The sequence below is a fragment of the Eurytemora carolleeae genome, unplaced genomic scaffold, assembly GCF_000591075.1.
Source record: "Eurytemora carolleeae unplaced genomic scaffold, Eaff_2.0 scaffold729, whole genome shotgun sequence".
NCBI classification, from domain to species: domain Eukaryota; kingdom Metazoa; phylum Arthropoda; class Copepoda; order Calanoida; family Temoridae; genus Eurytemora; species Eurytemora carolleeae.
The window spans coordinates 5,805-20,148 of record NW_019396626.1 but is presented as its reverse complement, the minus strand read 5'-3'; the positions used below and the strand labels follow the sequence as shown (position 1 = coordinate 20,148).

General features: G+C 37.7%; 1 protein-coding gene across 2 annotated transcripts; it reads left to right on the top strand.

The window, feature by feature from the left end:
* Nucleotides 1-519: 519 nt before the first annotated feature.
* Nucleotides 520-13,924, top strand: LOC111706520 (eukaryotic translation initiation factor 4E transporter). 2 transcript variants are annotated; one of them, XM_023479415.1, is made up of 16 exons: nucleotides 520-692; nucleotides 1,005-1,163; nucleotides 1,636-1,837; nucleotides 2,567-2,654; nucleotides 3,945-4,013; nucleotides 4,245-4,351; nucleotides 4,971-5,693; nucleotides 6,243-6,367; nucleotides 6,557-6,711; nucleotides 7,245-7,427; nucleotides 8,157-8,457; nucleotides 8,681-8,748; nucleotides 9,264-9,368; nucleotides 11,018-11,230; nucleotides 11,753-12,011; nucleotides 12,921-13,924. In XM_023479415.1, exons 2-16 carry the CDS (start codon nucleotides 1,127-1,129, stop codon nucleotides 13,214-13,216), a joined length of 2,931 nt encoding a protein of 976 aa, XP_023335183.1. In that variant the 5' UTR covers nucleotides 520-692; nucleotides 1,005-1,126; the 3' UTR covers nucleotides 13,217-13,924. The 2 variants fall into 2 exon arrangements, with proteins under 2 accessions (XP_023335183.1, XP_023335181.1); XM_023479413.1 differs by having other exon boundaries at nucleotides 8,157-8,463.
* The last annotated feature ends 420 nt before the right edge of the window (nucleotides 13,925-14,344 follow it).

The following is a 14,344-nucleotide window of genomic DNA, read 5'->3' as shown; positions in this document are numbered from 1 at the left end:
TCCAAATTCATCCTCCCTTCTTCTTCCCTTCCCCTACCCTTCCCCTTCCGGCCTCCCCTTCCCCTCCCCTTCCCCTTCCCCTTTCCTTCCTCCCCTTCCCTTTCCCTCCCCTAATCTAAACTTTTTAAATTTTAAATAAATATTTCTTTATTGTTTAAAAAGCAGCCCTGTATATACAGAAATGAACCCCTGTAAAAAGTATAAATTTAGCGGAGGGACTATTTTCTATGACGTTCCACCAATAAGAGTTTAGATAGGTAAACTTCCCGTTGAATCAACCAATAGGAGATGAGCCACGGGTTCTGACATGCTCGCTGTATTTAGACCTCTTAAACAGAGAAACGTCAAATTCTATTTCACTTTTTAACAAGAACAGACGTTTTCAATGTCGGATGAAAATCATTAAATTGTCCCTTGACACACGGCAGATTTCCTATAAGTGATTATTTTTTAATATTTTTTACGTAAATTTCGTGATTTCTGAAGTCGTATTTTTCTGCGTAATTTACGTTTACTATATTTATGATTTATTTTTTCAGAAGAATTAATTTGGAATCAGGCCCCGTTTAAATGTTTATTTGTAAAGTGTAGAGATATATTATATATTATCGCTTAGTTAGTTTGTGACACTTAAATACCTACTGTAAATTGACAGCATTGTCAACGCTATTCATTCTGTATTTTGTTACCAGGTAAGAACCGAAGTTTTTTTGGGTTTGGGGGGTGGGTGGTTGTTACTTATTTACACGTTGATTTAACTATTCCTGTGATTTGACGTTTGCTTTATTTATAAATCGCAGACGAAAGATGACATTTTTAAGATGTAATTTTTAAGTAATGAATTAATTGAAATGAAGTTTTTTCGTCGCTGATTTTGGGTCTTTTATTAAGTATTTGATGCATTCTAAGATTTATATCAAAATTGGGCGGGGTCGGGTTTTTGTTCCTTCATACTTAAAATACATGCCTTTTGACAATTTTATTAACTACCTGTTTTATTTTAGTGTTTCCTTTGAATCCTGGTTTTATTATTTTCTCCATTTCTGCACCGTGAGAGGTGACGAGGCTCGGATATTCAACGCGAAAGCCAGATTCTTTAAACCTTTGGCTGTACTGACGGGGAAACATGTCAGCCGAATCTCTTAATGTGTCCAGCATGAGAGGTAATTATCGACGAAAATATTCACTTATTGATTACCAAAATACCNCCCCCCTTACTTGTTAATAATTTTCCTCACTGCAGTTCGGCAGTTTCTCCTCGGAAATCATTATCAAGAATTTACCTTTCGACTGAAAGACAAATTCTTGTCTAATTACTTTCATTTTTGGTATTTCCGATTCTCTACGGTACCCTTAGCTTTTTCACGTAAAATGACCTGTATCACCTGTTATAGGCACGTTTTTCGTTTAGTAATGAGATTATATTTTTAAATTCATTATTCAAAATTATTGACGTAAAATGAGTAAAGACACTGGAAAATTTCAAGTTAAGGTGACTGGTATGAATTGGATATGCCATTTTAGAAATAGACTGTGAAAGTTAAATGGTAATTTACTTCAACGATTTCGTGAAAAATTTAAGTTTTTCCTAGTAATGTCGGAATCACTTTAATTGATTATTATCTGTTTGTATAGAAGTAAGCACACATCGTGAGGTGCGTGGGGATCCTTTAGCGAGGGAAGCGCGCGTTTCCTTCTGTGCTGCTGGTCCTAGACCCGAGCGCGTTTACACGCACGCTGTGCTTCTGGAGTTGAAGATGCACCCCCTAGCGCAGATCTGGCCTGAGTACCTGGGTCTGGTGTACAAGAACACACGGGGAGTCTGGGACCCGGATAGGTGACAATTAATTTTTTTCATTGATTTTATAAATAAGCCCACCACCCTCCGTTATTCCATAAAACATCTTAAATCTTGAATGTTTGCGCTAACATTTTTTTTCGCTAAATTTTTTTTTTTTAGAAAAATTAATTCATTTTGAAGGCCTGTAAACGGGTCATTTTCCCCGCCTTAAAGCCGGTGTTTTTAAGAGATTTGTTTCTTTTTATATCCATATTTTGATTAAATTTGTTTTTGCTTTCATTAAGGCATGTTTTTCAAACTTAATCGTCATTCATTTTTCGTCAATCATTTTTCGTCCGAGCAACATAACGTTTTTTCGTCATTTTGGTGACTTAATCTCCAGACCCCAATTAGGGGTAAATTTAATATTTACCTAGAGTCTAGCTTCAATGATGAAACACTGGTCACCACATAGATTATGTTCAAATGTTTCATTTACTACGCCCTCGGGTTTGTCATTGAATCCCTCGGGGTTTAAATTTCTAATTTGTCTGAGAGTAAATGACATTCCTTTTTAAAGAGGGGAGTCAATGATAAACCCGAGGGCTTGCGGATTTTGCGGATTTTTTTTTGCCTATGTAGATTTTCAAAGTATCTTTCAATGAAAATATCCCGGCGGGATTAAATGAAAATTGTTGCATACCAAAAAACCAGCTTTTTATAAAGGAATGGTCATTTAAAATCTAGCTCCCGATTCCGTCTTTGATTACTTATACAATGTTCCAGGTGGCATCTTGATCAGAAGCGGAGTGAGACCCCTGTAGTCAAAGATGATGGAGTTGAAGTAAAGAAAGAAGAGAAAGACGTAGAGAAGGTGAACAAAAAATTGATAAAATACTGTCAAATATATACAGAGCGACAGAAACCCATTGCGACGGAAAGTAACCCAATTTCTTGAGACAGACAACCCCCCACTTTCTTCAGACTGGCAGAAACCCACTTAGTGACGAACAAAACCCCACTTTCTTTCTTACGTTAAGAAAACCCACTTTCTTGAGACAGAAACCCACTCTCTAGAGACAGACAGAAACTCATTCTCTTGAGAAAGACTGAAACCAATTCTTTTGAAAGACTGAAACCATAGCTCTTGAGACGGACAGATACCCACTTTCTTTCTAAAGGAAACGCCCTCTTGAAACATAAACCCACTTTTGAGACAGAAACTCACTCTTTGAGACAGAACCCTACTCTTTGAGACAGAAACCCGCTCTTTGAGACAGAACCCCACTCTTTGAGACAGAACCCCACTCTTTAAGACAGAAACCCACTCATGAGACAGAAACCCACTCATGAGACAGAAACCCACTCATGAGACAGAAACCCACTCTGAGACAGAAACCCACTATTTGAGACAGAAACCCACTATTTGAGACAGAAACCCACTATTTGAGACAGAAACCCACTCTTTGAGACAGAAACCCACTCTTTGAGACAGAAGCCCACTCTTTGAGACAGAAGCCCACTCTTTGAGACAGACAGAAAACCACTCTTGCTACGGACAGGAAACTACTCTTGCCACGGACAGAAAACCACTCTTGCTACGGACAGAAAAACACTCTTCCTACGGACAGAAAACCACTCTTGCTACGGACAGAAAACCACTTTTGCTACGGACAGAAAACCACTCTTGCTACGGGCAGAAAACCACTCTTGCTACGGGCAGAAAACCACTTGATAGAGACGGACAGAAACCCACTCTGTACGGGAAGGAAACCACTTTATAGAGACGGACAGAAACCCACTCTATACGAGACGGACAGAAACCTACTCTTATAGAGACGGACAGAAACCCACTCGAGAGAGAGACAGACAGAAACCCACTCTAGAGAGACAGACAGAAACCCACTCTAGAGAGACAGACAGAAACCCACTCTAGAGAGACGGACAGAAACCCAGTCTAGAGAGACAGACAGAAACCCACTAGATAGACGACATAAACCCACACTAGATAGACAAACAGAAACCCGAGACGTATAAAACCCACTCTGTTAAATCGGGTCAAGCAAATTTCTAAGAGACTAAAACCGTTCTCCCTAAATTCAAAATTATTTCTCCAATTCTAAACTGAGCCTATTGTACGATTGTAATTTATAAAAATGTATAGGACCCTGAGACTGCGATCATTTTATCTCCTCAGCGAGCCAGCTTTCTCTCTGGTTGCCAGGCAGCTAAGGTTAAAAAAAAATATTTTTTTGTTCAGTATTTCATTTTTTCGTTTGTTACGATTTATTTTTCTGTTGCAGATCTATTTTTTTATGTTGTCGCATGTTTAATTTTCTGTTGTCGCAGACTTAATACATTGTCGCATATTAAATCTTCTGTATCTCCGTTTATTTCTCTGTTGTTTCAGATCTATTGTTTTTTTTTTGTCGCAGATCTTATTCAAATTTATATTTTATTCTAGGATGAACTCAACCTAAGACCTGATCAGCCAGGGGCCGGCCGACGAGTTGGAAGTGGACGAATTATTCGGCCGGAAAAGGAAGATGCACCGCCACAACGAGGAGCCAGGTATAGACGTATGTTTAATTAAGTTGATTTAAATTAAGGATAAACGTAAAACTATTTCATCAAAAACGTCCATTCCTTTATGCACCAGCAAAAAATATACAGAAGTAAAATGGAAGTATCATTTATTAAAGAGAAATTAAAGATATTAAAACTCCTTCTTTTATTGAAAATTAAAAAAACGTGAGGGAAGGTTGATTTAAAAGATTTTCAAAACCTGCTGATATGCAAAGATGAGTCTTGGACCGCTGAACACTGTCCTTTTGTCAGTTTTTCGATATTTGAATAATTATCTAATTTGAGGCTATAAAAAACTCCCTTTGATTCAGACACATTTTTTTCCAAAAAATGGATTTTTGTTTACAATGCTTAGGGATTTTTCCTAAATACGAATATATTGTTGATACCCATCTTAATATGATCATTAGTGACTATTCACATAAAGCAACAATCTGAAAGAAAAAAAGTTCTTAACTTGTGCAAGGTGGATTTTACCATTTTTATCATTTTTTGGAGGACCGTTTTTGAGTTATTTATGGAAATGATGAAGAGGTTCAAAGAATTCTAAATTGTTTAAATTACAACTGCATTATATTATTTTAATCTCTTGTATTTCTTCTAGGGTTAGGATTGAGAGAGAGCCTGCACCACCGAGGGACTGGGATCAGCGGGAGTTTAGTAAATACGGATTTCGACGAGAGGATGAGGAACGTCGAGGTTGGGAAGAGCGGCGGGAACCGTATCCCGACGAAAGAGACGCAAGAGGCATGGATCGGCGGCGGGGACGAGGTGGGAGTATTGGCGGTGGTAACGTAAACCGCCGGCGGGATAATGAACCTGAATGGATGCACGAGTCCGTAGCTCTAACCGACATTATTGAATTGAAAGGTTTCGACGACAAAGGAGGTCGGGGAAGTCGACCTAACAGTCGTCAATCCATCAAATCTGACCACAGCGCTGCTGGGGGTAGGGGTCCACGACAACATTCCGGACCTGGAGGCAAGACTGCCGGAAACAATCCTGCTCCGGTTATCGTTCCTGAACAGGAGAAGGACGGATTTAACTTTGATCATATCATGGAGTCAATGAACTCTATTCTGGACGGAGGAGTGGCTGAAGAGGAACCTGTTCAAGGTGTTCAGCCAGGTCAAAGCAGGTTCTCTCAGTTCTTCCAGCCCCGTGCTGAACCAGGGACCCAGAGCAGACGTTCATCTATCCAGGACGAACTTCTCGGGAGTAACATTCTCCGGGAGATTAACGGTGAACCGATGATTAAAATTCCATCTCCTAATGATTCGAACAAGTACTTCACGCCTATATCTCCTGCTGCTAAGACGGTCAAGGGGTAAGAAATCTCGTATTTATTAAAACTCATTTTTTAATGGATCTCAATGTGTTTGCATCTTTAGAATTTCTGTTTTCCTCCACGATAGCAAAGATTATAAATTGCGGTCGAACATGTGTGTTGTAAAGAAAAGGACTTGGCCTATTTTTGCTGGTCATTAACCTACTACATCCTTAATTGGGGTAAACAACTAAATACAGTTAGCCCTTTGGATTTCGCTGCTATAAATTAACATTTTGCTCTCAACGCAAATCTCAACTGTTAATGTGCGAGTGTTAATTACTTCATAATCTCTGAATCTTAAGTTTCAGCAAAGTAACGAGCAAAAAAATGAAGTAAAAAAAAGTTTGGTAAAAAAATTTGGAACATTTTTAAATGATCAAAAAATCAGAAAATATTGAAGAAATATGTATGACCTGGATCGGGATTTTTCTTTTAAAGCGTATCCAGGATCCAGATCTGCATCAAAAAAAAAAGAATTTAAGCACTCGATACTCGTTCGTCAGTATTCTGGACTCTAAATGAACTCTAATCCAGCATATTATTAAGGAACAACGTTCTGTTGGATATGTTGCAGAAGGGAAACCAAAACAAGACGGATGAAACTATTGTTCAAAAACTCGAAGATGGAATCAAGAGAAGCCTAGGGCTGGAGGACGGAATTAGAGCTGCAGGTTGTTACATTTTGCTTTGATAGATGAATTTAACCTCGCTCTGATCTTTGGTTTAGAGGAAATCAATGGCTGGTTTGGGAAATAATTTTTTGGAAAGCTTTTGAAATCCATTCCAAATTATCTGTTAGAAGCATGGCAATGTCTTTATTTATAATGTTGCTTCAGAAATTCAATTTGTTAAATTTCTAGATGATGTATTGAAGCGCAGTCTTGGATTGAATGAAGTGGACCCTCGTCTTGTTCAGCTTCAGCAGCAGGTTCTACAACAACAAGCAGCTCAACTTCAGCATCAACAACGTCCACAGCCGGTACAGGATAATGACCTCTCCGCTTTCAAGAAATTGGTAAGATAAATGAATACATATAGCCCTAATATGACCTGATTTGAAAACTTTAGAATGGTGGATATCAAGATTAATGCTTGATATCCTCTTTTTCATAATCTCCAGATTAAATAATGCTTGTTCTCCTCTTGTTATTAATCTCCAGATTAATTAACCGATCGGGATTAAGGATATCACATTCTGAAGTTTTCAAAGCTCTGGCTCATTGCCCGAAGAAAACTTGTCAAAGTATATTAATATTAGGCTAACCGCGCCCATTTATATTTAAACTTAGTTGTTGCTCAATCTTTAAGCATTTCCTCTGAAACAAGAAAAAAATGGCCGATAAAGAATTTTGTTTTAGTGGATTTTCAAAATTTTACGGAAATCTAAATTTTTTAGAACCTTCTTTTTTTATTTGAGAATCCATAAACCTTCCCTGGGGTCATGCACACCAAATTTGGGCCCGGTCGGTTCAGCCGTTTTGACGTTTATTGGATACAAACAGACAAGCTAAATTTATATATAGATATAGATAATAGTTGCTTGTTTAGGTTGCCCAAGTGAAGGGTCAGCCTGCTGAGCGTCCTCCTGCTCCTGGTTTTCGACCTGGTTTAGTGCGACCAACTCCAATCTCCAGTCTACCCGCTACAGCTCTTACCGAGCATGATATATTGGAGGGACGGGGAGGACAGAGGTTTATGGGGTTCTCAGGTTTACCCATACAGCTTTTACAGGTAACTGGGTAAAATCTGGCTGGCTAGTAACCGATGGGCCCGGCGTTGCCTGTGGAATTTTAAAAACACTGGGGGAAACATGTCTGGTTAGATGCGGGGGGGGGGGAAATTAAGTTTCTCACCCTCAGAGTTGCCATAGGTTTCAGCTAGTTCGGTCCAGCCGTTTGGCCAGATATATATGAGCTAAGAGCTCTATTTAATAGATATATATGTTCTAAATAAATCTCCCTTAATAAGTGGTTTTTCTTAAATGGTTAAAGGAAAATTACTCGTTTCTTGTAACCCCTGTGGGAATGTTGTTGAAAAGATTTGCTTCTTTTTAAACACCTTCAGGACAAAGAAAAAAGTTCTCCAATGGACTGGCTAGTCATTTCTGGAAAATCTTCACATGTCCTATTTAATATTGTACCTTATTAACCTTAGATGGAGCAATAATCTAAAATTTGATGATTTCCATAATAGGATTTTCATGAATGACGAACGTATTTCTTCAGCAATGAGCACAAAAGTAGAACATATCCACCTTTAACTTAGAATGAAATTTACAGAATCCAATGTAAACTACGATATCTTCCTGTTGTAATGTTGTCAGGTTGACAGGTTGTGTATTGGGCACACAACTTATTGAATAGAAGTTCAACAGAAATAACGTTTAATAAAAACATTATTTTCTTCATTTCTACATTATGAAATTGATTTGAAATCGAAACCTGAAATTTTTAAATTTAGTTTCTGGAGGGGTTTCCTTTGAACCGCGAAGTGATAAAGAGAAGTGAAGCTGAACACCTGATAAACTGTATCAGCAACGGAACTGTTCCCATGGAATCCCTGGTCCCTCATCTCTCCAACCCTGCTCTACCAACCAGGCAGAGGGAACTTATCCTCAACGTCCTGAAGCTGAAGACCATGAGCTCTGGGCTGGGGGTTCCTACGCCACAGATGGGGCCGCGAAGCTCACCGTTGAATGAGTTTTTCCTGTCGCAGCCCCCGCCTGTTCATCATACAAGGGTTTCTCCGCTACTCTTCTCAGGTCCAGGTAAAATTAAAAATTCAGTAAATCTTTAATGACTTAGATCTGGATCCATTTTTTCCAGTGCGGATCCAGGATCCGGATCCGCATCCGCATCCGCATCAAAATGGAATGGATCCTAGGCACTGCTTACAAGGTCATTTTTACGGAAAAATACGTTTTTTCTGAATATAAAATTTATTAGAACGCAAAATTTGACCATTCTTATTTTAATAATTATCAGGTGGTCCTGGTTCAAGCCATCTCTCTGTATCACCTGTCCCTCAGACCCAACGCGTACCTTCACCCCAGGTACCTCATTATTTAATTTATTAATCTAAAGGGACTGTAAGCGTAATTGTAGCTAAGATGACAATGTCCGATTTATTACGATACCCTTGAAATCTTAATCGGATAAAAAATGTGGGAAGATAACTTCGTTTTTATGACGCTGAAATGGTGTCTATAAATAGCAATGGAGAAATTAACGGACACAATTTCAGAGTCATAAAAACGAAGTTATCTTGCACATTTTTTATCCGATTAAGGTTTCAAGGGTATAAATAGCAATGGAAAAATTAACAAACAAGAAATGTTTAACTTTCGCAGAGAATTTTCAATTATTAATGAAAAGTTTAAACAAACAAAAACATGTATATTTCATTTATAATTGAAGAGACAAAGCATTAAAGGGTACCGTTGTAAATCGGGCATTGCCATCTTTCCGTGGTAGTCAACCGTTTCATAATTAAGCAAGACGCGGAACAATTTCACTTGCACTTATTTGTATTTCATAATTATTTGTTGACCTCTTTTGTGATGTTTAGGAGATGACCGTGTTGACCCAACACATCTTGCAGCAGGCCCTCATCAAGAAGAAGCTAGAGGAGCAGAAGGAGAACTACAGAAGAAAACACGAAACTGGAAAACAGGTTGGACTCGCATTTTTTGTTTAAAAAATTCCATTTATTCACGTTTTTAATTCGTTTGGGGGAAATAAATGAAAATTTGTCGATTCTCTCCGCCCCCCCCCCCCCTCAATTTTCCCCCCCTTAATCTTTATAATAAATCAAGACATTCGTATATATTTATGTTGCTTATAGCCGGCCAAACGGCTGGCTATAGGCAACCCATTGGGCTGAAATTTTTTGGGGACACTTATGGGTGGCCGTGTTATAGGCTAAACAAATTTGATTTTTTCATTTTTTTCCACGGGCAACGCCGGGCCCTTCAGCTAGTCTTTAATATACCTTTGTGTTAGTAAATGTTATTTTGTAGAGCCATCTTTCCATAGATAATTACTTGTTAGTGATGGCAATACTCTTGTTTGTTCTTTTTACTCGTTAGTGATGTCAATGATTTTGTTTATTTTTGGATCTCAGTTCCACTCATATGTCAAGCTTGTTAGCTTTACATCTGAGAAAAAAATTATTTGCAAAAAAAATTGAACTATCATTTAGAACTTTTTAATTATAGTTCTTATTTTCTTATATTTCTACTAGGATAATCTATATAATAAAAAAAAGAATTCGGGTAATATATGTTGCGTATAGCTCGCCAAACAGCTGAACCTAATGGGCTGAATTTTTTTGTGTACACTCATGGGCGGCCGGGGAGTGTTTGTCTAAAAAAATTCTTAATTATACAGGGTGAGTCAAAAAAAAGTGTGATTTGCGGCGCCTGGTGCAAAAGTGTACCTTTTTTGTGCAACTCTCCTGTAGGGTATTTTTTAAATATTTTTTGAAAATTTGTAATTTTTTTTGGTACTTCAATGGCCCAAAAAAAATCCGAACCTTTTTTCCTCTCAAAATCAAAAGTTCAGAAAAGCAAAAATGTGTAAATAAATTATTTCTATCGAAATCTAAAATTTTAAAAAGATTGAATCACAGAATCTCAGAAAATGGGCAAAATTGTAATAAGAAAATTCGCAATTTTCAGTCTTAAGGTTTCAACTGAACAGCGTATATTTAATACTTTAGAATATAATAAGAAGAAAGGAACTGAGAATTCAAATAACTTTTCCGTAAAAATTAGACCAGAACTGAAAATTGCGAATTTTCTTATTACAATTTTGCCAATTTTCTGTGGTTCTGTGATTCAATCTTAATAAAATTTTAGATTTGAAGAGAAATAATATGAAGACACATTTTTGCTTTTCTGAACTTTTGATTTTGAGAGAAAAAAAGATTCGCGGATTTTCTTTTGGGCCATTAAAATACCAAAAAAAATGTAAATTTTCCAAAAAAAATTGTGAAAAACACCATACAGGAGAGTTGCACAAAAAAAGATACAATTTTGCACCAGGCGCCGCAAATAAATTTTTTTTTGACTCACCCTGTATTTTTTTTAAAACTTCATATTTATTTTGAAAAAAAATTCCACGGGCAACGCCGGGCCTTTTATCTAGTTTCAAATAAAAGCAAATATTTGCAGAATGTTAAACTTAAATTGACAGTATTTTTCAATTTTAACGTATTGAATTCTATGTTAACTAAAACTGAAAAGAAACACCAGATCCGATCCTAAATGGTTTTGTTTTTAAGTCGTGTCCTTGGATTTATACGAAGTATTTGTTTTCCAGGATGAGAAGGAGAATATTCGCGGATTTCGAGCTCATGAGAACGGTTCCTCCTCCTCCCCCCTGGCCTTTACTCCGACCTCTGTGATGAGGAAGAATGCTGCGGACAGGAAGGATTCTGATCCTAGAGCTGGAGTACCGGAGCTCAAGATAACTGGGCAGGAGGAGCAGGGAGTGAATCAATCTCCGGTTAGTCCAGGACGACCCATTCTTAAGGTAGACTTTTGATCCTTTTTAATATTATTTCACATTTTTTCTCTAATTTTTCTGCCTGTTATCATTAGCCTACTTTGTTTTATATCTGTTGGCGTTACGTAATGTGTAATATTTTGATAGTTAATAACGCAAGATTTATTTAAATTTTCTTACAATTTCCTTACAAAGGGTTTTGTTTGAAATTTCCTTCGTGGGTTTAATTCGCTGTATTGGAGAAAATAAATTTAGTAAATTATATTGTATAAGTATCAAGGGGTGATGTTTAAAGGGACTGTAAACGTAAATTCAAGTGACTCTCCATGCAATTTTAATGTTTATAAAAAAGTGTCCTGCGCATTCCTACTGCAAGAAAACCAAGGAGAAATGAACGAAATAACCGAATCAAACTCTTTCAAGCTTAAACAATAAACAATTTTTCATTATCAATCAGATTAAAGTTTCAGGGGGCATTGCGAATCGGACATGAACCTCTTAAATGGAGGGTCACTTGAAATTATTCAAAATTAATTGGTTAATTCTTAGGGAGGTGTATCTGAGCGACCAATGGTTTTGGATCTTGGAGGTGGAAGATCTGCCTGGGACGGACCACAAGGTCATTCTCGAGGTCATCAGCACAACCTACCCAGAGCTCAGTCTCAACACCTACCTGGAGCTCACGGACAGCACCTGCCTGCTGGGTTGCTAGCTGGCGGTCAGAATATACCTGCTGGTCTGCTTGGGGGAGGTCAACAGAACCCTCTGTTGTACCTCGCTAATCAACAGTTGCCACCGTCTGTTTTAGGTATTTAACTTAAGTAGGAATAATATTTTGAATTATGTTTTCATCCTTCTCCCTTTCTGAATGTGTTAGGCAGTTGCCCAAGAAAGTTACGTGCACTTGCTGCGTTGATTTACAAGAGAGATGTTAGTAGACATTTTTGGGTTAGGTTAGATTGAGACACTTTCTGGGCCGATTGCTGCGGCTAGGACAGGCTAAGGGGCCGAGCGCAGCGACAAGAAAACTCACTCAGTCTGGTAATTCAACGCGGCATGCGCACGTAACTTCCTTGGGCGTCTGATATGTTTTTATACATGTCGTGCACTGAACACATGCATGAAGGGTTCAGTGCCACTTTTAAGCAAGGCACTTTTTGGGACTTATTGAAAATAAACAAAATCCGTACAAGTGGATCTCTTACAACCAGTCATGACGCTTTTTTTTAGCCATCTGCAAGCAATCAAAAATTTGATAATTATTGAGATTCCAGGGGTTCTTTTATGGCAAAGCACTGGCTCATTTTTAATTTAAAATATAATTTAAACATATTGGATAATTTATTGTTTTCTAAATATTTTAAATTTGGCTTTCCCAGATTATATGATCTATATGAAGTAAGAGACGTGTAAAACTTAGGATAATCATTTTAGGAAAGTATTGAAAGGATTTTTTAATGAGCCAGTTGTGAGCCATAAAGAGCCAGGAGCTGTCGGCCATAGCAGTGTTTAATGGGACGTAATGTTTGATACGATCCTGTCCACTTTTGGACTATGTCCTAGCAACTTTATACTGTATTAATAGTTGGCAATTAATTCATACTAAAACTGGGAAATAAAAGGAATTTTAATTTTTCTCTATATTCGAAAATCTCCTTCCTACCTTATTGTCCTAGCGCTTGTCTTAATTTGTTTGATTTATTTAGTTTCTATTTAGGCCACGGGGGAGTTCCACAGTTTAACGGAAATCTTAATGCGTTGTTCGGAGGACGATTCCCTCAACAGAACATGATGGGAGGTCATTCACTGGGACGAGCAGAACTTCCCTCTTCCCGGGGGGAAGGTGGACACAGTCCTGCACCCAACACCCTCTCCAGGTTCTTCTCAAACGACGTGCTGGCGGCCGCCGCCGCGTCCGGAGGTGTTGGACCGCCAAAAATGCCACCGCTTCCAACCGGTCAAGCGCTAACCCTGGAAGAAATTGAACGTCAAGCCTCTGCTGTTAAAATCTAAATCTGTCTCGCGCCAGTTTCTCCAAGGAATCCTCGATATTACGCGAAATGTATTTTAAAATCGATTAAATAAGAATTATCCGTCAATATATTTTTTTATCCTTGGGTTACAGCCTAAAACGAATTCTTTTTCTGCCTTGGTCGCTGCCTCGACAGGGTATTTTGTCGATAAATTTAACAACAATGTGATTGTTCACTTCAAATATGATGAACCGGTTTTCTTTGTTTTCAGTGTCTGTTAAGCTGTAGTAATCGTGTTACGTATGAAGTATAACACTGTCCGGGGTTCCATCTTAATTGTATTATATTAATATTCCCTGTATTGAGGCCACATTCCGTTCAAATAATTGAGATCATTTTTGATTAGGTCAGAATTTGATCCTTCATAAATCGCCCATCAAATGTTCTTTGTCCTAATCTGGGTTCTAACGGCGATAACAAAATAATCTAATCCAATTTTATTTTTCAATGCGGATGTATTTGAAAGGGCATTAAACAAATTATGTTTACTTCCACCTTATACCTGGAGATTTATAAGATTTGAATGTCGTAAAATACACAGGATTAGATGTTCGGTTTAAGTAAGCTCTGAAATTATTTTCGAGCTGAGCGAGAACCCTATATCCCCTATATAGTCTTCACGGTAAATTTGAATGTCTATGATATCATTTAAGTTCGTACTTAACAAGTAATAAATTGGTAACTCTAATCATTTTTATTTCTGGCAGTATAGGTCGCTGCATAGAGTAAAGTTAATGCCAAAAGAATAACGACAAGATGCGTAGTCTATAGTACGGTGAAAATATAAGAAAATTGGGATGGATGATTTTACAAAGAAAATTTAGGTGAATTGGGAGAGTTGGGATGGATGATTTTTTGGTAATAATGTACTGTTGAAACCAAAATAAAATATAAGATCCTGTAAAACAAAGTTATAATGTTAAATATGAAAGGGAAATTTTAAGTTATAAGCTGAAGGGTTTTGTTCTGAGATATTGGATGGGTCAATCTGCTGGACAATCCAGAGATAATTTCAAGGATGTACATGGAGAGGAAGGCTTAAGCCGCCCAAATTTACTAGATTAAGTTCTGCGCAGAAGCATTTTTCGAAGTGTCTTCTTTATAAACA

Bases quoted from the DNA above. Each gene is read 5' to 3' on its own strand.
- LOC111706520 (XM_023479413.1), top strand. From the start codon at position 1,127: ATGTCAGCCGAATCTCTTAATGTGTCCAGCATGAGAG. The intron at 1,164-1,635 runs GTAATTATCGAC...CTGTTTGTATAG, and splicing joins TAATGTGTCCAGCATGAGAG to AAGTAAGCACACATCGTGAG. The intron at 12,012-12,920 runs GTATTTAACTTA...GTTTCTATTTAG, and splicing joins GTTGCCACCGTCTGTTTTAG to GCCACGGGGGAGTTCCACAG.